General features: G+C 39.4%; 1 protein-coding gene across 2 annotated transcripts in view; it reads right to left on the bottom strand.

Moving 5' to 3' along the window:
• Nucleotides 1-590: 590 nt before the first annotated feature.
• Nucleotides 591-24,520, bottom strand: part of LOC119726485 (serine/threonine-protein kinase TBK1-like) — a 45,621-nt gene continuing 21,691 nt past the window's right edge. For both annotated transcript variants that reach the window (XM_038198193.1, XM_038198194.1), the window contains exons 3-20: nucleotides 16,254-16,388; nucleotides 15,872-16,012; nucleotides 15,030-15,159; nucleotides 13,576-13,757; nucleotides 12,663-12,820; nucleotides 11,791-11,904; nucleotides 10,523-10,702; nucleotides 9,406-9,605; nucleotides 8,728-8,786; nucleotides 8,032-8,123; nucleotides 7,461-7,701; nucleotides 6,284-6,405; nucleotides 4,967-5,083; nucleotides 4,569-4,670; nucleotides 3,794-3,890; nucleotides 3,080-3,175; nucleotides 2,357-2,589; nucleotides 591-1,102 (exon numbers count right to left, since the gene is read on the bottom strand). In XM_038198193.1, the coding sequence (XP_038054121.1) occupies nucleotides 967-1,102; nucleotides 2,357-2,589; nucleotides 3,080-3,175; nucleotides 3,794-3,890; nucleotides 4,569-4,670; nucleotides 4,967-5,083; nucleotides 6,284-6,405; nucleotides 7,461-7,701; nucleotides 8,032-8,123; nucleotides 8,728-8,786; nucleotides 9,406-9,605; nucleotides 10,523-10,702; nucleotides 11,791-11,904; nucleotides 12,663-12,820; nucleotides 13,576-13,757; nucleotides 15,030-15,159; nucleotides 15,872-16,012; nucleotides 16,254-16,385 (2,532 nt within the window). In that variant the 5' untranslated portion in view covers nucleotides 16,386-16,388 and the 3' untranslated portion in view covers nucleotides 591-966. The remainder of the gene's footprint in view (nucleotides 1,103-2,356; nucleotides 2,590-3,079; nucleotides 3,176-3,793; nucleotides 3,891-4,568; nucleotides 4,671-4,966; nucleotides 5,084-6,283; nucleotides 6,406-7,460; nucleotides 7,702-8,031; nucleotides 8,124-8,727; nucleotides 8,787-9,405; nucleotides 9,606-10,522; nucleotides 10,703-11,790; nucleotides 11,905-12,662; nucleotides 12,821-13,575; nucleotides 13,758-15,029; nucleotides 15,160-15,871; nucleotides 16,013-16,253; nucleotides 16,389-24,520) is intronic.

Raw genomic sequence — 24,520 nt, 5'->3', positions numbered from 1 at the left:
CGAATAAATAATAATAATAATAATAATAAAAATAATAATGTGCTTGTGTTGTCTTTGGTCCTCGGTGTCTGGTGTTGTTTTGTTATAAAGACTTTCCGTACAAACTTTGCTTTTGGCAGTTTGCCCCTCTATTGCACCCTGGGTTTTTTTCTATAAACAATTTAGCCTCACTCGTGTTTTATTTAAATCTGCTCTTTGCTTTTCTGTGTTCCACTTTTAGGTAGGTATTGTTTCCTGCATAGTGGCAATTTAAGACATGTTGACCTACATTTATATTGTCCAAGCAAATTCAATTCCCAAATTCTGAGTATCATGCTTATATATTTGTTTTATAATATGATATTGTAATAGAATGTTTTTGAGTTTTCAGTGTTTTTTTCAGCACCCGTCATTGACAAGCTTAGTCTGATTATGGCTGTGAATTAGTCATTATCCATAAAGGGGCCGGGGCGGAATCCGCCCCTTCGACTTTTTCCGCGATAGCCTTTAAAAAAGCGACCCGAGCTGTTATGACTTTTTAGCCTCGAGCCTTTGCGCATCGTTAGACACCAAAATTATAAAAATCGGACCAGGGGATGTCGCGCAGCAAAAATTTTCCGGCGCTACGCGCCGTGAAAACTGAATTTTCCCATATACGTCATCATGATCAGCAAAGTGTCATTTCGATACCCCCATTGTTTTAAATTTTGAGCCCCGATTCTAGGTCAAATCTGACCCGAATCCCGTGCGGTGAACCTTTGTTTCCCTTACTACAAATCCCGGTTACGCCACTGTCTCGAGGTTAATGTATACTTATGGAAAATAAATGGTGTACCGTTGCATTGAACACGGAATTCCTTCCGATGGATTAAAAGGACGTGGAGGGAGACGAAGCCATAATCCTCTCGTCTCGTGGGTCCTGTCTGCATGTCGCCATCGGGCGGGCTTGCAGGTCGGCAGGGCGTCCTTCCCAACTTTGTGTGATTTTCACATTGAGTAGCCGTACAAGTCGAGGCTAGGGTCGGAGAGGTCTAGCAACTCATTCTGCATATCCTTGGTCAGATTTTGACACTTCTTGACTATGGCTTGTGTTTCCGGTCTCCGAATTTGCCAGTTCTGCAACCTGCACATTCAGAAATAAACGATTGAACAGGAAATATATCAGCAAAATCGTATTATATTGTTGCAAACTTGCAATATGCGTTAGCTTTGGCACCAACACTTCAAGATCAGAGCTGTAGTGCGATATGAGGGGTATATAATTATCTACTTTGGACGCCATTTCTGTTCTAAGAATAGGCAAAAACTTCGTTCACAAGACTTCAAGGGAATCGTAATGGTTTTGACAGCATTGGTGAATTATTAGAAAAAAACAACGACTTTTCACAACAGTCCCATAGGGTTGGACCTGATGGCATCCAAATTTATAGTTGTCGCAACTCTCTTCTTTTACGGCTCTGAGCATTTCACAATCCGTGAGCCATCAGGCGTTTGTCTTGAAGACCTCGTGTTTCACTTGGATTGAAATGTTGCATATTCAGTACTCATTATTAATAACAATAATACTAATAATTTGGGGACTAATGATCATTACTCTCAGCTGAGAAGCTGAATTGCAAAGGACACAGCTTCAACGTGGTCGAGCCGCTGGCATGTAAAGGCGCCTTAGGTAGCTGCCAATACGACCCATGTCTGACCACGGAGCACAGCCAGATCGAAGTGTTATTTTTGCGGAGGCAGGAAAACCGGAGAACCCGGAGAAAAAAATGCCCGTGGCACAGGAGAGAATCTATTGCCATAGCTATGACCCGAATCGGGAATCGAAATCGGGCCACAGCGGTGAAAGACGAGCACTTTACGCATGAGCCATTCATGCCTCCTGATCCTGTCCTATTATACCTAATGCCACACACACGTAAACGGCAGATATTGAACGTCATGGGTGCGGACGCAGCAGACTTGATCTTTTGTTTCATTTTCCCCTTCCGTTTTGTTCCTCAAAATGGCAAGTTTTCATCTTCATTTTTGGTTTATCAATTGCTTTGGTTGGTGTCTTTTCCTGAAAGTATCTGTGTTCGACAAGAGTGCTTGTTTTCCAACCTAAATAGCCTATATGCATCAAATAACACAAATCGCTATATAAGGAACGCCCACAATGTAACCTTTAATAATAATCCTAGGTCAAAACCTCCCGGGTCAGATTTGACCTCGAATATGAGTTATATTTGGCTTGACCCTTTTCCGTATTAAAATGACCAAGAAAAAATGTTATTTTGACCCGAAAAACTGTCACTGTAATCCGGAAAATTTTTAGGTCGAATATAACCCAAATATCGGGTAATAACTGACCCAGGAGTTTTTAAAGTGCATGACTTACTCTAGTTTAAAGTCACGCAGTATCGGCACCTGCAGGTCTGCAATTCCAGAGTCTGCAAGAGGATGGACATGATCTTCTCCAGAAGCCAGACTACCTCCCTCGCGTGGTCCGATGACGACGTAAACACTCCACGGTGTCTGGTTGTTTGCCTCACGGGATTGCTTTGGTTCCCCCTGCTGGACGACAGAGGTTTGCGTACTCGCTGAAGGGGACACCAGGGGAGCAATATCATCCTGGGAGGGAAGATTGGGGTCGGAAAGGTATCAATAGCAAATACGAAGTGATTTAAGTAAGCTTGGTAAACCTTCCCTGATTTACTTCATGGATCCTGGTCTTGTCAATACAAGTCACACCAACGAAAGTCCGAATTATTCTGGAATGAGGGAGAATATTTCGCGACGGAAGGTTTCGCTACGCGAATTTGCAAAGTTGAACTCATTTCTTAGATCGTATGTCGAATTCGCCAGGCTTTGAAATTCACGTTTTTTAAAATGGTCTTCTTCAACCAGCGAATTTTACGTTGCGAAACGTTTGCTGGGAAATTCGCCAAATTTACAGCGAAATCCATCTTTTGAGAGTTCGCACCGTCAACACGGGCGTACAGATATTATTTTTGCTACGAACGCCTATTATTATGAATACGAACTACTTTAATATCTACATTTTTTTAACTATCAGCTTTATCAACTGAGTTAGAAGCTGGATCATGGAGGCGCCACTCACTTGGAACGGGGCCTTGAGATGAAAACTGGTTGCAGCTCTTAACTCAGATATGTCACTTTCAATGATGTCTGACTCCTCTCGACATCTTTCTCCCAACTGCAAAATAAACAATACTCAGATATTTGAATTGGCGGTCGTTCGGAAACATTTTACCAATTGACCTTTGCAGTATATAGGTATAATTAGCTGCATCTAGTTCTTTGGAACAGAAGTAAAATACAAATGACATAAAATGATGCTTCACTTACGTTTACATGTATCTATAACGGCAATATTTGTTGACCATTATGTTGGTATAACACAGGTTTCCCCGGTGACTTTAACACTTGTATATCATTCAAATTCAATGGAAAGATAATTTAATTTCTTTCCAGGACGTCGTTGGGCTCCGTGGTTGATTTCAATATCAAATGAACACTAATAGAGTTCATATTGGGTGCAGTTTAAATCACGAATGTAACAAGCTATTATTCTTCCTATATAAATTGTAGAAATTCGTCTCATGTGGAGATCGACGTTGAATTGAAAAGAAAAGAAAATAAAAGAGCAAATTTTTGTTTTGTGATTCATTTGAAATTCGATACTTGTATGTCTCGCATTGCACGGGAGGTGCATTAAGGACGAAAATAATGACATTAAGAAAATCATCCTAATCACATAAAATGTTCAATCGAGTTTCATTGCTCCTGGTAATGGAATGAAAACCTACGTTACCTTAGTTATAGCTAGTTCTTTGGCAGCAAAGTCAGATACCAGCGGGGTCAAGAATTGATCCACTTCGGCAATTCGCTGCCTGAAGGAATAGGCTGTGCTGTATTTGGATATAAAAGTAATCTTAAATTAGTCAATATGACACAAAGCACATTCTTTATATGGTGTCATGGCTAATGGAAAACCCACTTTGAGTTCTTAGAGTGCAATTTACGTATCCCATTTATAATTCAATGGGTCCAGCCGAATCCACTGTCTTATGACGACATATTTTACTTTTTAAATAAAGTTAAATGGGAAACTGACTAGGAGCAATTTGATAAGCTTAAAGAAGAACAAAGAAATTGACTGGAGGCTTGTAGGAACGAAGGGAAATACAATGCCTTGCCCTCAGACCATACTGTAAAATACGTATGTGTTTATGCCAAATTAATTCATTATAAAGTTTTCCCCCTCCTCTGGCCTGAAATATACCCGTATATGGGGGAAAACTAACTCTGTGCACATTGTACAACTGGAATGTACAGCTGAAATCCAAATGTTGTTTGTATCCTTGAGAAGATTGCAGCTTTGATAGTGTATTCAAATATCGCAACAGATATTACTGCAGATAGCAGACACGACGATGAACTACCTCAACTGTAATATCATCGTTCCACTGATGACCGTGAGTAATGTTTTCCACATGAAATATTTCAAAATATCATGCTTATACATGCAGTAAAATACAAAAATGGTATTGAGTATGATACTATAATTTCAACGAGGCATTACTCACCCGAACCATTTCATCGTCTCGGAATGTTTCTCCAGCCAATTAGTTTCACAGTGATCATGAACTAGAGAAATCATCTTGTGTAGCATGTCGTTAAATCTGATTCTGTAACAAAAAAGACATTCTATAGCAATGTCTATACCTAATGTTCCAAGTCCGATTTCTAGGTAGAACGTTACCTTCACAAAACAGCCTAAATCGATTCCTCGCGTTGCAAAAACTCAAACTTCCGAAGTTTGGTGAATGTATGATTAGGTTAGGTTAGGGTTAGGGGCCAGTAAAGCCAGGAACAAGACTTGAATATCTCACTATAAGGTAAAATTCTCGTAAATAGCTATTATAGCAATGTTTTTGATCGAAATGAGAAAACACAAGTCGATCTGTGATATTGCGAAGCTTACTTCTCCATCTTGTGTATTTGCTCAGCATTGAACGTGAGGGAAGTCTCCTTGCTGTCCCGGCAGAAATTGGAATAGATTTCCAGCTGCGCGAGCAACATGACATCAAAACGGTCCACGCTGTTAGGGATGTGAAAATCGAAAACATAATAGTTTAAATCAAACCTTACCGAACATTTCTTGGATAAATATCATCTAAGGGGTGCATAGGATCATTTGCTTTTTGTACAATCTCGGCGGTGGAAATTGCTCGAAATCGAAAGTAGGGTGAATGACAACAAACCCGTTGAAGCGTCAGCTAATAGTCAATAGTCAATTTGATGGGGGAAAAAAGAAAGTAACCACGCAATGCTTTTTTTGGGTCTCATATTGGATTCCGTTGTTAGCTCCTCAGATTCAAAGTTGCCGTTTGATATTTTGAACCGCACCCTCTTGTGTTCTGTCCCTAAATCCAAACTCGGGACATGATATTCAGCAGTGTGCCTCACGTCACAGTCCAGGTGCTAGTGGAACTGCCAATGTTCGCAGTTTTATTGTCATTTCCCCTCTTTTACCTCGGAAGTTCGTTTCCGTTACTTCGTGCATTTACAACGGGACAAATTTACAAAAGAAAGTATGCCGATGAAGAGCGAATGAATGTCGTTCAATCTGATAGGAAAACTAGAAATTTATAGTGGACAAGTGCTAACATACAGTAAACGGGAAACTGTTGAATGGTAGCTAATACCTTAACACTTGTACGGTCTGGCTAAGTACAGCTTAGTCATACGGAATTGTACTGATGTTTCAAATGGATATACTTGAGCTAATCTGGTACACAGGGCGGCTGCGTTACAAATGATTGATTTTGATACCTGCAGCCGATCAGGTTTGCTGCTGTATCAGACCTCCGAAAGTTAGGCAGTCAAGTGGTTAAAACGTGCGATTTGCAGAAGGTTGTGTGTTTAATGACCCGAGTTTCACAAACCTTCTCAACAAGCTGTCAAACAGCTAGTCGTAAATGGTACTTAAAGGCACATAAGATCATTTGCTTTTCATGTATTTTGTTCGTTACTAATAAACACGACAATTAAAATCGTCAAGTGAAAAACCAGGCACCACCTTTTGATCACGAAACACGATTTCGACGCAGCACTCGTCATTCCAAAAAACATAAATTGACTGGTCGTTGGAAATATTTCTTGATTTTTTTCTCTACATGACAGCAGGCCAAACAGAATAATTTCATGGGGGGTGTTTATACCAAAACGAGCGCTATTGAGAACTCAAGTGAGGGGCAAAACACCTTAATAAATTTATCGAAATTGTGCTTCTTCTTACCATTTGTCCCTCGGATGACACTGAAGCTGTTTATTCCACTCCTTCGTCAGAACATCTTGATCCACTATTTGACGGTGGAGTGACCTCAATTTCGGAGCCTCTTGTTCGAGTCGTAACGAAAGCTAAAGAGGAATCAAAGTCGATTTTCAAAATATCAAGTCCCATAGCAACGGGGGCGTGTCACAAAAGTCTGCCAAAAAGAGTTTTTCTCCGAATGGCCTTTTTTTTAACATTAACAGTCGACATTCTTACTTCTACATAAACTTTAATTTGCAGTAAATGGTACATTCTTCACTGTTCACTTGTCATATCGTACAAACACCCAATACATTTGAAAACCTCGTAAACAAACTTCATTATTCGAGCACCAAACTTCCAACTTTAACATGCGATCCTAAAAACAATACACTAAAAACCGCTATGCCTGTCATTGTGCAAAATGTATACTGTATGGACTTTTCCCCATAATGTTATGCCAAACAAAACAAATCTATGAAGAGTATCTAAACATGCTGACTCCACGCAGCCTGTTGCAAACTTGTTTCAGTTGAAACAAGGTTGTTACAGTTTATGAACGGATGGGGTACAAGGGCGGATCCAGAACACAATTTTGGAGGGGGCCAAAAAAAAATTTGGTCCCCTAAAAAAGTGGGTCACAAAAATTACGGCGTGGGGTTTGGGGCCCGCTTAAGGGCCCCGAAAAAAATTTGGATTCTAGATGCTCTGTGGTGCGATCTGAGGCAATTTCTGACCACTTTAACCAATGTTTTTTTTTTAGGAAAAGATGGTGGTGTACTCATTGCCTGCCTTTATTGCGATGTCACATGGCCCCCTTTGGCCCCCCCCCCCTGGATCCGCCCTTGATGGGGTATGCACTCTTTAGGTACCCGATCAGATTTCACTCGGAATCTGCGTCAGATTTGACCTCACACTTTTTAGGTCATGACCATTGGCCTTCTTGACCATTTCTCATAAAAAGTAGACTTGTTCTCCTCCAAAATGACACTTGGTTATGTGTGAAAATATGACATTTCCCGGTGAACTGCTCCAGAAAAAAGTGACTTAAAGTAGTGCCTATTTTGACCCCGAGGGAAATATCAGTTCAAATCTGATCCAGATTTAGGTCGTATCTGACTCAGGATACAAACAGTGTATGAAGCCATCACATTATAAATACCTGCCGGGTATTCCCAATTTGCAATGCAACCTCGTCCCCGACGATTACGAAGGCGTTTATCTTTTTGGCAAGCTCCGTCTTTTTCGCGCTGGCGATGTTTTGGTGTATAGCGCCCCAAAACGTCAGAATCGACTGGACTCGTGAGCGCATGCTCTCTAGTTCCGACGGCAATGTCTTGTTTTGGGTTTCCAGTTTATTCAAGTAGTATTGCAAGTGCTTCACTTCATCTTTGATTACATGACTGTTAGAGGATGGCGAAACAAAACGACAATTAGGATGACAGAAAAAGACATTAGTTTTCAGAAAAAGCCCATTTCTCCGAAACAATTACATTATAAGGGCCGGCGAAGTGAAGTGAGGAAGTGCTACCTCGATGAAGAACGGTAACTAACGATTAGGTTATATAAAAAAATCCGGTAATGAAGGTCTGGGAAAGGTGGTAAAAATATTGCTAAATAAGTTAGATATTGATGAAATGAGTTATATTATTTAGGTCTTATAAAAGTTACCTGCCCCTCCCAACCCCCCCCCCCCCCCCCCCCGTCCAGAAGAAGAAGAAGAAGAAACTCACGTGAAGGCCTTCACGGCTGCGTTCAGAAGTATCTGTATCAAAAGCAGCAGTTCTTGTTTTCGTTTGAGACAAAACAGTGCAGCGATGCTTCTCTAAAAAAAAACCACCCAAATCAATATCTCATACAGTTTATTGTAAATTACAAATATCGCGACTTGAGGTCTACTTCAGGCCAAAACATACTGTTGCATTAGACAATTGCAACAACAAAGTACAATTGACGCCCTAGAATTCCATTCAATCGGGGTGAAATCTCGCTTGAAGTAGTGCTTGAAAAACTGTTGCCTGAGAAACAGTAGGAATTACTCTAACTGTACATGCAGATTCCATGGTAACTTTTGACTTTTTGCAAGCTCATAATACTAACGTGATGACAAGTTGGCATGCTCTTGCGACGTAAATAAATTAAAGACATGGGAACAGTTTTGTATCCTGAAATTTAGAATTATCAACCGGCATCTGTGTATATTTTCGCCTGTCTATACTTAAAATCATCGGTGACGTCATTATTGGCAGGCAACCGACAGGCAAGTTACATATTTTTTGCCTACATCAAACAGTTTATGTCAACACTTTCAAATCACTTATGTTTCAATAGATATTCATGCAGTGCACAAGAGAACATGTTTGTTGGAAGTTAGCATCCTATAAACAGTTTGCCATTAAGTGATCACGACATCCATTTTTTAAACTCACCTTTGTCGCAGGTGCATCTGTGCTCAATGAATACCTAGATGGAACATCCGGTACGGTTGCTGTTTATAAACAAAAAAACACACACAAAACAAAAAACATGGCTTAAGTTTCATTTAGAGCTATAAACGGAGCATCCTACCTTGATGGCTGACCATGTCTGTCGTCGTTCCAACAGTCAAAGGAAAGTAGTAACTTTAACGAAGGAAAAAAGTTGCCTGAAATATCAATTCAAACGGCCTTCCTGTTATTAACGTACCTGCGTGAATTGAAAAACAATACGAGTTGTCGTTACTTGAATACATGCCGGCCTAATGTATTTGTCCAGAGCAATCATGTTTAGGACAAATAATGTTAAACTATTTGTTACCGAAACACATTCTGGCAAATGATGATGCCCTTAATTTCCAACAACGAGCGGATTCACATTTCTGGTAGACACTGACCGGATTTTCTTGAAATTGATACAGGTGCTCTAAAACTATTAACCAAAAAAATAAATTAAGAAAATAAAAATGACATTAAAAAACACATTCTGGCAAATGAATACGTCCGTTATATATGATATTCGTGTCAATATTGACCAGATGACACCAGTTTTAAAAGAAAGATCTTCAGCACTGAACTAGTTATTGGTATTTGTATCTTGTTTTGTTTTTAATTGGTATGTTATGGCCTTACGGATGACAGGGGCGACTGGCGAAACAGAGCCACCGAACGTCGACTTGAAAAGAAAGATGGGGTTGGCCGGCGTCGTCTCGGGGAAGTCTCGGCAGGGCACGTTGGATTCTGGGTAAAAGACGGCATCCTCGAAGATGTACACCTGGTGGACAGACTGTAACGACGTCTGTATGGCAATGCTCTCCTGAAACTCAGCAAACCTGCAGAAACATTGAGCCAGAAATAATGACCTTTTTTTTAGAGAAAAAGTCGTACTGAGTGATCAAATGGCGTAACTAACCTAGTAGTCAAGGTCTTTGTAGGTCTACTTCCAGAAGAAAAAAAATCATTATACCTGAAATCATAAACGTCAGATAGGCCCTATCTTTAAACTAACCCAACAACCAAATGACCTCGCTGTTGTTGAAGCTGTAAACTGAATGATACTGGTAAAGTAACATTACTATATCTAAAGAGAAAAAAGGGTGAACTGTACGTGTATCATTACATTTTAACCTTTCTTCCTGAAGTATGCGTAACAAATACATTAATTTACAATATTTGTCATATTGCTAATAACGAGGAATATTCTCAGTATGGTGTGTTAAACGTGGCATAAAATATTTCATTGCTAAAGTTCTGCTAAAACTGAGTGAGCAAAAAAGTCACATTTTAATTAGTACACCGAGTGGCTGATGGGAAATGCAAATGACTTAAAGTAGGTCTTTAGATTCAGAGTTCTACGTGTTCACCTTGCGTACATAGCGAAAATGTTCAGGTCCAGTTAAAAGTCTAGGTCGAATCGTGGCGGTATATTCCAGCCTTGGTTGTATTATGGTGGATAATCTTAACATTTCTTCATGAAAGATCGAAGATTGGTTTGGGCACTCTCAGACAGTTAGGTCACAGAACTTGAAGTGGCTTTTAAAATACGAACGTCATGCAGGGCTAAAGCAAACCATGATATACAAATTCAGCAAATTATAATTTTCTTTTTGAGCCGACAATTTTTGTGTGTTTTAGACCTAGAACACGCGTATCGAAACGTTTCAAACTAATTGCAAGGTGCATGTCGTTCAACCAATCAGTGTCTTTCTTTCAGTTTACTTCATTAAAGGAAGCATGCAATTGTTCTTACGAATGTGTTGGATCAATGTATATTTTGAGGAGCTGTGACGTCACAGTGTAGAACACATCCAGGACAGTCATATTAACGATGGCCTGACAGGTGTCAAAAAAGGTCTTGAAGGACCAAATTCTGGTCACGTCACTTTCGAGTAGACCAGCCAGCATTTCTTCCACATGAAAGCGAAGACCTCTGCGTGACACAAAATAATAATAATAACAAATTACGAAATTAGTAAAGGTTGACCTCAATTATTCGGTTACAACTCATCATTGTGCACACCTGATTATGTACAAAGTTTCACATTTGACCCGACCCTCTGCTGGATCGATATGACAATGTTGAGTCAAACTGACATTTTTTTCTGGGTCGAAATGACAATTTTCCGGGTCAAATGGACCGCAAATGTGAATCAGGAAAGTGTCATTTTGACCCAAAAATGTGTCATGCCAAATTTGACCCGAATATTGGTTGAATCTGACTCGAAACTTTTAAGAGTGTCGGTAAAATGGTCCGACCAATTTTCTTTTCGACCTAAAGAAATCGAAAATTCGTGATTCCTTTCCAGAAGCGTTTCACTTGCAATTTAGATAAGCAAAATGCTCTCGACTCGTGTTTTGCAATAAGGAGAAATACATAAGCAATCGCAACTGACGCAGAATCACTTTAAAAATTGACCAAAGCTGTGCCGGTATTCTGAGCCAGTTGAAGCATCAAACACCGCACTGCTTGTTTCTTCTCCAAGTGTTCAAAAATACTACTTTTATTGTTGTAAAACGTCGTGTACTAAAAACACTGTAGTTCAGTGTAAATTTGACACCGGAAATATGGACCACAGGAGAGAAAAATGACAACAGTGATCCAATATAGATACCACAGGTGTAAATCTAACACGGCTGTTTGAGCAGCTCAATTGGACAACAGAAATCAAAACCATCTCTTCTTGGTAAAAAGGTAAGAAACGTAACGAGAAAACGGCGTGTATAAGAAAAACGGGAGTAAGTAGGTCAGTAGGGTCGTCATCTGGTGCCTGCCAAGAAAAAAGTAAGTCAGTGAGTCAGTCAGTGAAATAGGTCAAAAGTAGGCTAGCTCACCCGGACCAACAAGGTGAAATATTTTGGCCAAGGTAAGGCTGAAGGAAGTCTATTTCGCAACTGCAGAGTGAGTCAGTGAGACAGTCAGTCAGTCAGTAGGCCTAAGTCAGTCAAATACAAAGAGGACTATAGACTGGCCCTCACTTGCACCAGCCAAAACTATTTATAACTGAGATAGCTACTGACTGTGAGAGCTGCGTCGTCTTGGGTAACTCTCTACTCCAGTCGATCGGTGCATTTTCCGACTTTCTCTGAACTCCCGAAATAATTCCTGACGCTTTCAGGGTCGTCATCTGGTGCCTGCCAAGAAAAAAGAATTCATTGTAATAACTTCCTTTTGTTTTCTTAAAACACATTTATTTAAAGGATGAAATGTGCGTCATGGATATGTAAATTCAATATTGAGTTTTGTCCTTTGTCGAAGCCACCACTTCGTGTGCAATAGTAAGCAGAAGGTCGTGGGTTCCAGCCCCGCCCGAGTAAGCTTTTGAATTTCTTTTTCTCGCAAGCCCTCGTACATGAAAAACTGCGTACACAAAATGGTACAAATCCTAAGCAATCAGCTCCATCATTCCAAATAACATGTAAATTGCTATACAGGCAGCTAAAGAATAATTTATGAAGAGTCCTGTCGCTCTTTTACCTACAAAGGACTGCATTATTTTGTATCAAGGTAACTTAGCTCAACTGACTTCATCAGAACAATTGGCATACGCTCAAATTATATTAATCAATGCTGATCAAAGCCTGTGCCTGAAATGACATCACTATATTACTCATGAATTCGCATGAAAAAAAAAAACCAAACACTTAATAAGTCATAAGAACTAAAAATTTGACATGAAAATCACGGGACACGAAGATACATTTAAAGATTGTAAAATAAAAGAAAAGCATTCATAGCATAAGTTCTTTAATTAGTATCCTTCGTTTATCGAATTATATGCTATTCAATAAATTGTATTAATAACAACAGACATTCCGCGAACTAACATTCTCTCATTTTCAGTCACTTGCAAAATTATAATTTTTCGCTGGTTTTTGACAAAATGACTCACATTGTGGACCGGTTCCGTCTTCCCCCGTATGGTCTGAAGGGGAGCACCCCCGTGGCGGCGTGATAAAGCGTCACGCCTATGCTCCAAAGGTCTACGGAGGCCGTGAACGGCCTTACGAGTGGTTTCCGAAGGACGGCCCGCTCGTACACATCCGGGTGCTGCAAGATACAACGGGAAAGAATGGGTTGATTAGTGGGTATCGTACGCCATCGGATTTTTTTCTCTCGTAGCATTGCCATAATGACATCTTCACGATACGGATCCTGGAGCGGTGTACTACGAAATTTGGATTCTATGAAATATGCATTTATACGTTGTTTTGCGCATGCCTATTTGTGAGGGTTAGATTCCATATAATGTTAAAGAGACCAGATTTATAGAAGTCAACATTTCATATGATCTGTTGGCTTGTACCGACCGCCTTATTTAAACAAATGCACTGGTTTTGCCTAAATTTATCTGAGGTCTCATTTGATAGAATTTTGTTTAACCGGTGACCTCGGGGTCAACACCTACGTGTGCACTACACCGATGTGCCCAGAACACAGGATTTTGACCTTGGTGACAACTACCCTAAATGTTCCCTCGGCCACGAGTGGGTGTCAGGGAACTGGATTTAAAACCGAGATCATGAGTTTATAACAATTCTTTTAACACATTTTGCTGGTCCCGGAAGAGCCAGCCTAAGATCCTCTTTGTGTCTGACTCACTGACCTTCTTCTTTTGTGTCGTGAAATAAATTCTCGAACAATTCATATTAAGGAAACAATGAAGGAAGGAAGTTATACGCGTGTATTATGTTAATTCCTGATAGTGTTTCTATTTCAAGGCAACCGGGATAACGTAGTAATCAGTAAAGGAAAAACACGGATGATTACTAAACTCCAACTGAAAATAGGATTTCAATGCTCACCAAGTATTCCTCAGTCCCATATATGCTGACAAAGTTCTCGCCCTCTGCGAGTTCACGAGCCGCTCCAAAGTCAGCCAGCTTGTACACAGAACAGCCGTCGGGTTCGTAACAGCACATGATGTTGCCCGGCTTGAGGTCACGATGCACTATTCCTTTGTCTTGAAGATGTTTCATGCCCTGACCTAGAAGATTATGAAATGTAATGGATTTTTTTGTAAGCAAACCACAATCCAAGAAATCTGCCTTGACCCGTTCAAATTTCTCAATTCGCTCTATAAAAGGCCGGTTAGTTCATGTGAATGCGAATGTGAGCAGATTTGAATTCATAAAACATCCGCTGAAATTTGTTTAATTTCTGCGTTTTCGCTGCTCGAACATTTGACGACACAAATTACGCCTGAGTATGTACTGGTCGCATTAAGCCAGCAACATAATATGCACACGCCCTAGTATTTTAAAACTCAGTTATATTTATCTCAATAACTCATTTAATTGAAAAAAAGTTCGTCTTTTTTGTTTATTCAAATTAATAACGCAAACACGAATGAACGAAGAAAAGGCATAAATGATACACGTTTCAACATATTTTGAAACAGAGCTTTTGCACTTGGTAGATTCGTGATTATACCTGTACAGTTTTAAGGAGGTTGCAGATTTAAAGCCCGCTCCATTCTATTTCCTTGTTCAACTTCTAAATATTTTAGCGCAAGAACAGAAGTTGTGCACTAATCATTTTAACAGTGCTTGCACGCATGCGCAGTGCGTTGCTAACCTGCAAAATGCACCATAGAAAAGCTGCTACAGGGATTTTTTTTCGCTGAGGGCAGCAGAGTTGTGAAATTGGGCCAAGCCAACTGATCACGCCATTTTTGCTGTTGTTAACCGTAAAACTCTCCCTAGGTCAATGCACAATAACACTGACCTCACTGAGTCGCTCAACAAAAACCAGGAAACGAAAATAAATACTCTGTACATGTATAGCACCGTACTCTCATTTGCCAATTCAATTTTCCGACAGAAATAAAAGAAAAACAAACCAAACACCTATTTTACAAACGATCACCCGACCGCCCGCATTGTCCAATCATGGTGCTTCATGATCCAGTGTTCGCTAATCCTAAATCCCGAGATTGCTGATAAGAATCCCCAAAAGACAAACATGTCATTTCTATTTTTATAGGAGAGTTTTACAATTGTTCGAGCTCAACCAATGTGTTTGCTTTCCATCCCAGCTTCACATCGAATACTTACCCATGCTATAAGCAAAAAGTTTTAGTTAAAGTTGGAAATTGCACGGAAATCTATGTAGAAATGTCTGTATAAGTCAATTGGTAGTATTAGTGGCAAATCTAAAAGTTATCATCGAGTCGTGACATATAAGAACAAAAATCCATCAAAAAAGTGAGGAATCAAAGAATATACGATCTTCCCTGCGACTAATGAGATCAACTTACTAACGTCCCGGAGAAGGATCTTGAATTCCGTCTCGGCCAAACCAAAGGAGTTCTCAGGTTTGTCCAAGACATTAAAGAGGCTACCGCCCTCACACAGCTCCATAATGATAACCCGGTCATGGGAACTAGACTGCAAGATCAAAACCACAAAAAGAAGGGTTTTTGGATGTAAAAAGAAAATGTGACTGATATCTATGAAAGACGGTTCTTATACAATTAGTTAACTGAAAACATATCGGAAACAAACCATGTACTGATACAATAAGACTTATAGCTCGATAGTAAAAATTGGTATATCTGTGTTAATGAATCAATCAAAGAACCTTTTTTTCAATTTCAAATCCAGCATTCTGATTAGATAAAACAGGACATCGTCCATAGCCCATAATGGTGAAATAGCGTGGAAAGGTGTCCCTTTATGTCGTTCATAAGCTATGCCAAATTCAAGTTGTAACTGCATATACACTCGTTGTGAATGTCCAGGTCAACGGTGAAGGAGCACTAGAGCAGTCTATCGTGAGTCATGTCACAAGTCAATAACGAGCAAATCATTAGTCAAATCACAAGTTGGGGTTGGTGTCATGCACGAAACAGGGAGTACACAATAACACAAGGACAAAGCACTTATACTGTCACAATTTATATATATAAACGGTGACAGTATCAGTGCTTTGCGAATTTCAAATTGCAATTGAAACTGAAGACGTTGCGGACTTTTTCTTGTCAAATCCTCCCAACAACAAACAGCAATGAGGCCATCGGTTTCAGTGGCAATTTGAAATCACGCCTGCAATTGATAAGAGAACCTATAAGGACTTCAGTACAGAGAGATATGAACTTACATCCTCCTCGATGGCGAGCAGTTTCACAATGTTCGGGTGTTTGAGCTTAAGGAGAACATCGAACTCCCTGTGCTGCACGCTACCGGGTCTCCGATAACTCTCATTGTTGAAAACCTTCACAGCTACCCTCTCGCCAGATTTCTGATAAAAAAATTAGATAAATGAAAATAATGTTTGCGTGTTTACACGCACGTTGACGTATTGGAGCTTGAAGAAGTTCCACGCCTTACCCTATTTAAAAACTGGAAACAGGTACAAAATAGGGCTGCAAAGTGGCAAAGAATATAACTGTGTCTGATTGATCATTAAAGGTCCGATGCTGGCAACATTATTACACTTGTCAACTTGAAGAACCACTTAACTCAAGAACCAATCAACTTACCTTTTCTCTGCCACCAAATACATTGCCTGTAGCGCCTTCTCCCTTCTTATCGTCCGTGTAGTAGATGTACGACTGCGTGCTCCGCAATTGCTTGGGTTCTCTCTTTGTGGTTATATGATAGCGGCCGAACATATCCTATTAACGTAACATACCTCAATTTCAGCCAAAATGGTACTAACCAAAACGTCACTCTGCACAATCGTAACAAAAAAAATCCGCGTACCTTGTACCATACTTGTACTTCTGTTAAATAGTGATAAAGAGTCACGATCTGATGTGTCAGAGTTCCCCGAAAATAGTACGTTCATTAACAGCTAGGTTCTTTTGTTTACGAGGATCGTTATAGTTTATCTGTTCATGATAAACAGGATCAGGACGACTGTTCCCTTGGTGCAGGTATATCGACGATATTACGACTTGTTATTCCAACATATGCAATAATGCGGAAGTGAATTTAAATCACACCATGTCTGACAATTATGCAAAGTTAACCGAGTTGAACTTCACAAAGGTGTGTTTGTATTTTGTCACGCAAACAAAATTGGGGAATTTCTTCGCAGTGTCCTCGCAGGATACCAGCGTCTATGAATCTGAGCATATCTGGCAATTATTATGCAAAATAACACTGCGTCGTTGACCTCGAGATTCTGATCATGGACAGGCAAATCGCATAGCAAAGGCATTCGTACTTTGCTCTATTTTTGCACGAATATTGAACAGACACAACAAAGTTCACACAAGTTGCCAGAACACACAAAAGTAAATCTCATGTATTCATAAAAAGAATTCAACCGTGAGTAAAGGTTTGCCATGTACACAACAAGTACTTTTTGCTCCTATAGGACGTGCATGCAGAGAGACCTGTCAGACCTGTCTAGCTTGTTATCAGTTTTGAAAGTTTTGATAAGAGAACCAGACAGTATGATAATTGAATTTTAGACGATCGCATTTCAAGCAGTACTTATAAGGTTTTATTTCAAACGGTTTAAAGGGTTATATTTACAGCACCGACTGCACAGCACGTTTTGCACACAATACCGATACCATCTATAGCGCTGCGAATTTTGAAACTCGGAAGGCGTTTAAGCCGAAGTGCATACTGAGTTTACTTACACATGTGATACTTGTGACTATGATCACCTTATAGCAAGACAGCCCCATACATGTGCCTGAAATACCGGATTTACTCAGTATTACGAGCTTGCTAAAAGTTAAAACGCCCCCCTTCGTAAAAAGCTAGTCATTTCGCACAAACGCTACCCAAATCTCCCCAGACAATTACAGGACAGCTAGACGACTAGAGGTATATCTTCCCTGCTATTAACCAGGTAACAAGTTTCGAATTCTTTCGATTTCGAACACAAACTTTCACAAAAGTTAGTACACATTGCTGTGTGACTCACAACATAATGAAGTTCAGTATTTTAGACACATTTTATAGGCAAAAAGCAACATTAATCAAGAAGGTGGATGAGTGATTTTCTTTATGCTTCCTAATTTTTAACCTTTACAATTTTGGATGAAATATCAAATAAATGGGCCACTATAATAAAACAGCATGTGTCCTTTTTGTCCTGTCCCTGTCCTGATTCCAGTGATGATAGAAAAGCCACAACGGAATGGAGTGACATCTTATCGCACTCTGATTTAACTTACTTTTTAAGAACTTTGTCGCACTAGCGCTGGTCCCGCACACATGTACTGCTTGGTTTTTGGAAATAGTCAAGGATTTTACGAACAGTGCATGGCGATGCTTATTTTGCATATTAGATAATTGTTCACCTGCATAAAGAAATCAACTTGTGTTTTCTGGACCTGAATGCATATCTCTGTGTCTTTATGCAATATTTTTAATCCTCACGAAAAAAATATGTGTGTTTTTTTTCTACTTCTGGATTGGGCTTAGCAAGAAAAGAGAAGACAGTGCGACAGCTGCCTAATTTTAATGCTCAGCCTCAATGGACCGTTTCGCAGCGTTGGAAATGGAGGACATGGATATCGACACAAGATGCAGCCATCTTACAAGTGTACTGACGGAAAAAGCATTAAATTTTTACCAAAAACTTTATACTTCAACAAAATCCTACGTTAAGAGGAGACAAAAGGAAACAACAGGAAATGAATTACCTCCTATACTACCAACAGAAGAAGAAGAGGCCATAAGCCAAATGAAGGAAAACAAGGCACCAGGACTTGACAAAATAACAAGCGACATCATGAAAGCAGAAAGGGAGGAGACAGTGAAGCAGTTAACAAAGTTGTTCAACCAGATATTGCAAGAAAAGAAAATTCAAAGCAGATGGAAAGAGACCAAAGTAATCCTTCTGCATAAAAAGATGACAAGACAGATATGAAAAATTATCGACCAATCAGCCTATTATCACACACGTACAAAATATTCACCAGGGTGATACAGAACAGACTATATGATATCTTGGATAAAAATGAGTATCAGCTCAACCTTGGCCTCGGTTTTATCGACTATCAGAAAGCCTTTGACTCCATTGAGCATAGCGACCTGTTTGACGGGCTGAGACAAGTGGGAATTGATGAGGGATACATCAGCATCCTGGAGGACATTTACACCGACACTACTGCTAAAATGCACATAGATAGTGATGTCTCAAAAGAAGTGAGGATAGAGAGAGGTGTCAGACAAGGAGATACACTATCCCCAAAGATCTTTACATTAACACTGGAGGAGGTATTTAAGAAATCCAACCTAGAGGAGAAGGGGATCAACATAGATGGAGAACAGCTCACTGATCTAAGATTTGAACGATGCAGTTCTGACCTCATTTAAAGACATGGAACATCAGCTACACAGGCTTACCCAGCAGGCACCGACCGTCAGACTGACGTTGTATAATGGTTGTTTTATGGTCGCAACGTCGGATCAACCATACATAACCGAAAATCAACGTTGTTTTAGTCGACCAAAAGACGACGTTGTCATTATAACGTCCGCCAGACGTTGCTTTAGTGTCGACAATTTAACGTCAGAATTTTACGTAACAACAACGTCGAAATATAGTTGGAATTTGGTCGGGAATATTACCAAACGTAATTTCAACCATGGTATGACGTTGTTTTGTCAACGTCTATACAACGGACTGAAAAACAACGTTGTATTATTGTTATTTTTGCGTTTGCCTTCGCGACGTCGCAATTATGTCATGTTTTCAACCAAGATATGACGTTTGCTTTCTAACGTCGTTTCAACAACTCAAAAAACGACGTTGAATTGTGGTTGGCCGTCGGTTATAATATCCGACGTCGTACTTATGTCATGCTTTTGACTAAAATGCAACGTCCGTTTTTGACGTTTTTTCAACGACTCAAAAAGTGACGTTGAATTATGGTCGGCTGTCGGTTATAATATATGACGTCGTTATTTGGTCATGTTTTTAACCATTATTTTACGTCCGTTTTCTAACGTCGTGTCAACGAATCAAATAATGACGTTGACTTCCGGTCGTTTGATGGTTAAAATATTTGAACGTCATTATTAAGTCACGGTTTTACCCAAACTATAACGTCAGTTCTCTGACGTCTTTTCAGCGACTCAAAAATGACGTTGGATTATGGTCAGACGCTGGTTATAATATTTGACGTCATTTTTAAGTCATGTTTTCAACCATGATATTACGTTCGTTTTCTAACGTCGTTCAAATGACTCAAAATCGACGTTGTTTTGTGGTTGGCTGTTGGTTATAATAACTGACGTCGTACTTATGTCATGCTTTAAACCAAAACACAACGTCCATTATCTGACGTCATTTCAACATCTTAAAAAGCGACGTTGAATAGTGGTCGGCTGCTAGTTATAATATTTGACGTCGTTATTAAGTCATGTTTTCAACCATGATATTACGTCTGTTTTCTAACGTCATTTCAACGAATCAATTAACGACGTTGATTTCTGGTCAGTGGATGGTTACAATATCGTTATGTCATGGTTTAACCCAAAATATAACGTCCGTTTTCTGACGGTCTTTTCAGCAACTCAAAAATGACGTTGAATTGTGGTCGGCTGTTGGTTATTTACATTACGTCGATAGTGTGTCATGGTTTCGACCAAAATATAACGTCCGTTTTTCACTTAATAAAATAAAAAAGTCATTAAAGAATGCATGTGCAACGTCGTAATTCCCAAACGAAATTATCGGACGCCTTATTAATTTGAACGACTAAAAAAGACGTTGAATTGTGGTCAGCTAGCTGATGGTTATAAAATTGATGTCCGGTCTGCAGTTTCATCATTGTTTCAACCAAAATATATCGCCCGTTTTGACGACTTTTTCACTTAGCTGCGGCGCGCGCCAATTATAATTGTCTTGGCCCAGAGCCAAGTGCCGCGCGCGCGAAAACCGTATAGCCCAAGCGTATTACACGTAAGCATATGTATGCCCTGTGTGTGACCTCTTGCATTCCAACGAACTCCACTACTGTACGACTCTGGCCAGTTTGAATATCCGTTAAAACAACAGTCACAACTGAAGCAGCTTTGGGAAGAGACATATTGGCCCAAAATGAACAAGTTTTGTGCACCTTTCAACAAGATTTCAAGTCAAGATTTGGTTCTGCAATGGAGTACTGTTAACATTAGAGATGTTCCCAACCCCGATCCTAACTTCAAGTCAAGATACGACACCAAGATGTATAGGACAAGCACAAGTCAAGATTTCGATTGAACCGCAATCAAGATGATCTGATTTTGCAATGTCTGAAAATGGTAAGTTTCAAACGTGAATGTTTCCGAGTTAGAGATTTGCAATTTCTTTGAAGGTCAATAGTTGGAAATTGTATCTCTATTATATCTTTATTATGTTCCCTATCAGTCATGTCAGTTGTAACATTAAAATTCCATGGAAAGTACCTTAACTTCACTGTAGAAAGTTGTTAATGTTAGACTAGACATGTTGGATGCTATTGTCATTTCATATTTTAAAAACAAAGTTACACTAACGGTGCCCTTTATTTAAACATTGAAGAAGTAGAAAATCCTAACTAATCAGCAGTCATGCATGTTCTGCCCGCTTTCCATCATCATGTCCAATCTTTATTTAGCCCTAGGAAAAATGAGGTCATTTTAAAGTATATCTCAACATGAGACAAGTTTCCCACACGTACTGGGTTGATTGAAGATTTAGAATATTCAGTTTATTGTGAATTTAACTGCACCGCAACATATTCCGCATCCGGCCTAACTCAAACGATCGGAATGTCTCTTTTATTTTTTACAGATATTTTGATACAGATACGTTTTCAATCTAGTTTTAAAAGTGTTCAGAGTTTGGGAATCACTTATGACGATACATTATGCCACTTTTCTTTTGTTGTGTACTCTATGTCATGTTTTGTTAATAACACGGCGTACGCAATGCTAAATAAATGTTAATTATTTTTTTATAATTATTAAGAAAGTTACGGTGCTTGCAATTTTAAATTTTTCATTAATTAATTTCAGTAATATTCGTTTCTTAGAATCGCATGAAATTGCCCACTAGACTTAAAATAGGCCTATGCTTCGACTTGTCTTCTTCATGAGAACTATTTTTAATACTTATTTCGGATTTCTGAAAATTAAACTTTTGTTTTAATTATTTACGAGTCATCATTATTTTAAAAATGTGTTGGCATTCAAGAAAATTGACAATGTTGTTCATTTTTTTCCCTTTTCCAGCTCTCTGCTTTGGTCAGTTGAGGGAGACGAATACACTACCTAAGCCCTACTTTACGTGGCACCATGCATCATCAGGATCAACATCGACCGCCTGATGTCTTCTATACCTGCACAAATATTCACAAAAGAGATTAGAGATCATGTCTGTGTTGGTTGTGATTCAGTGTTTGATTCAAAGGCTCAAACCGACGTCTATTTTTTTTTATTTCATGTCCAAATTAAGTTGAACTGTGGTAATGAAATCTGATGTCAAAATTGATCGGCCCATCAACATTGAACATTTGAAGCGTCTATTTGCCATTGTTTAAACCTGTCAGACTGACGCCACTATTTTTACTATTAACTAAAGTTAGAAAACTTAACACTGTTATTTCGGTTGTGTACTATGTGAACCTAGCCAACCAGTTGTGTAAAAAAACTGAACAAGTTGTGTAATATTTTTACACTGTTGTGTAAACAACAGTTTACACAACAGGTTGCTAGGTTCATATAGTACATAACCGTTTGATTTTTACACAACCGAAATAACAGTGTTCAACGTCTACAAAAATTACATTTGCAACCATGTACTGACCTAACTTCAACCATGAAATCCGAACGTTGAAAGGACGTTATTACGACGGTCAGATAGACGTCAATTTTGACCTCACTCAGACGTTATAATGTGGTCATTTTTTGACGTCTAAATAACTTCAACCGCGACGTCCTGTCGACGTCCATATAACCAGTCAAATCACGGTCAGACTGACGTCATAATTTGACTATATTCGGACGTTAGCTTTCGGTCAGGTTTTCGACGTCCAAATAACTGACACTTTTAACCATATTCTAACCTAAATTCAACCAACAATCTGACGTCCTGTCGACGTCCATGTAACCAGTTAATCATGGTCAGACTGACGTCATAATTTGACTATATACAGACGTTAGATTTCGGTCAGGATTAGCAGTTAATCATGGTCAGACTGACGTCATAATTTTAACCACATACCGACGTTAGAATTTGGTCAGGTTTTCAACGTCTAAAAAACTTACACTTACAACCACGACGGCAACCAAAAAACAACGTCGGAGTTGGTCGGAATCTGACGTCAGATAGACGTTAAACCGACCAAAAATGCCTGCTGGGTAATGACGAAAGCAAACAGGTCGGGTTACAATTGCACAGGGGAAAGACTAAGTTCATGACAAACTTTGAGACAACAGAAATATAGCAATAGAGGGCCATCTGATAAAGAAAGTCGACAGTTATAAATACCTTGGCCTAACACTGAGATGGAAGCAAACAGGAGCGAAAAAGTACAAAATAGGATCAAGGGAGGATGGAGATGTTTTGGAAGGTACAAAGAATTCTTAACGGACAACTTCACAAGAAAATTTCGATATCATTCAGAAGAAGGATTTACAACCAGTTATTCAAACGACAATGACTTATGGGGCAGAGATATTGGCAACAACCAACGATATGGAATAAAAATTGATAACAACACAGAGAGCCATGGAAAGGAGAATGCTCAATCTATCGTTATGGGACAAAATCAGACAAACCTTCATAAGACAAAAACAAAGGTCAAAGATATCATAGAGAAGATCAAGGAAATGAAATGGAGATGGGCAGGGCACCTCATCATCAGTGGCGCACCCAGGATTTTGCTAGGGGGGGGGGGGGCCTCAAATTTTTGGAGTTTTGTTTCGGGGGGCGGGCTATTTTGACGTTGGTGGCGCCACTTACACCCCTATTATACTACTCGAAAATAGGCCACACACATATCACCCAGGTAAAATCAGGGGACTCAAAAAAAAAAAATTACCAAGCTCAAGCCCCCCGAGTCCCCCCCACCCCAAAACCCCATTTTATCGACTTAAGGATGCAAACAGACTATTTAATGTTTAAAATCTGATGTATTAACCCACATGCTTGATAATCCGACATGAAACTGACTCCCCCTCCTTTTCATTTAGCTGAGGGGCACGTCAACCACAACATAAATGTGTGGGAACCCTGGAGTGAATGGCTGGCATCTTCATATATTTTAGCATTGATCTGTATTACTTCCTGTAAGTTGGCCCTATACTGAGGATATCTGCTATTCTCCACTTCCTTCAACATTAGATAAAGCATGACTTACATTTGACTGAATTTTCGATGTGGAAAACAGTATTTAAAAAATTATATACTAATTATATACTGGCCATGAATTAGATTAATGGTGAACAATCCCGTAAAGCAAACGAATTTTTGCGTAATGTTTTGTTTGATTTTCGTCCATAAAAATTCCTTTTTTTAATTCGAAATATCTCCAAAGCTGTTTGTTGAGACACAAAGTTTAGCTGTTTCAAACCGTGTTCTTATTTTGGGGGTTTTAAACATTTTTTCAGAGAAAACAAATCAAGAAAACATTGCAGTGCGCCGTCTGCTACCGCTTATTGTAGCCCGATGATGCGGAATGCGCCATGATTGCGCATAAAGCAAAGAATAAATGCATGCACGGCCGACATGTACGTGGCTGATAAAACATTCTGGTCTGGGAACCAGACTTTAAAAAATATGACTGTATCATTTAGTATGCATTACAAAACC

The sequence above is a fragment of the Patiria miniata genome, unplaced genomic scaffold, assembly GCF_015706575.1.
Source record: "Patiria miniata isolate m_02_andy unplaced genomic scaffold, ASM1570657v1 HiC_scaffold_2, whole genome shotgun sequence".
Taxonomy (NCBI): Eukaryota; Metazoa; Echinodermata; class Asteroidea; order Valvatida; family Asterinidae; genus Patiria; species Patiria miniata.
Note: the sequence above shows the minus strand (reverse complement) of the source record. Positions and strands in the feature narration are given on the sequence as shown.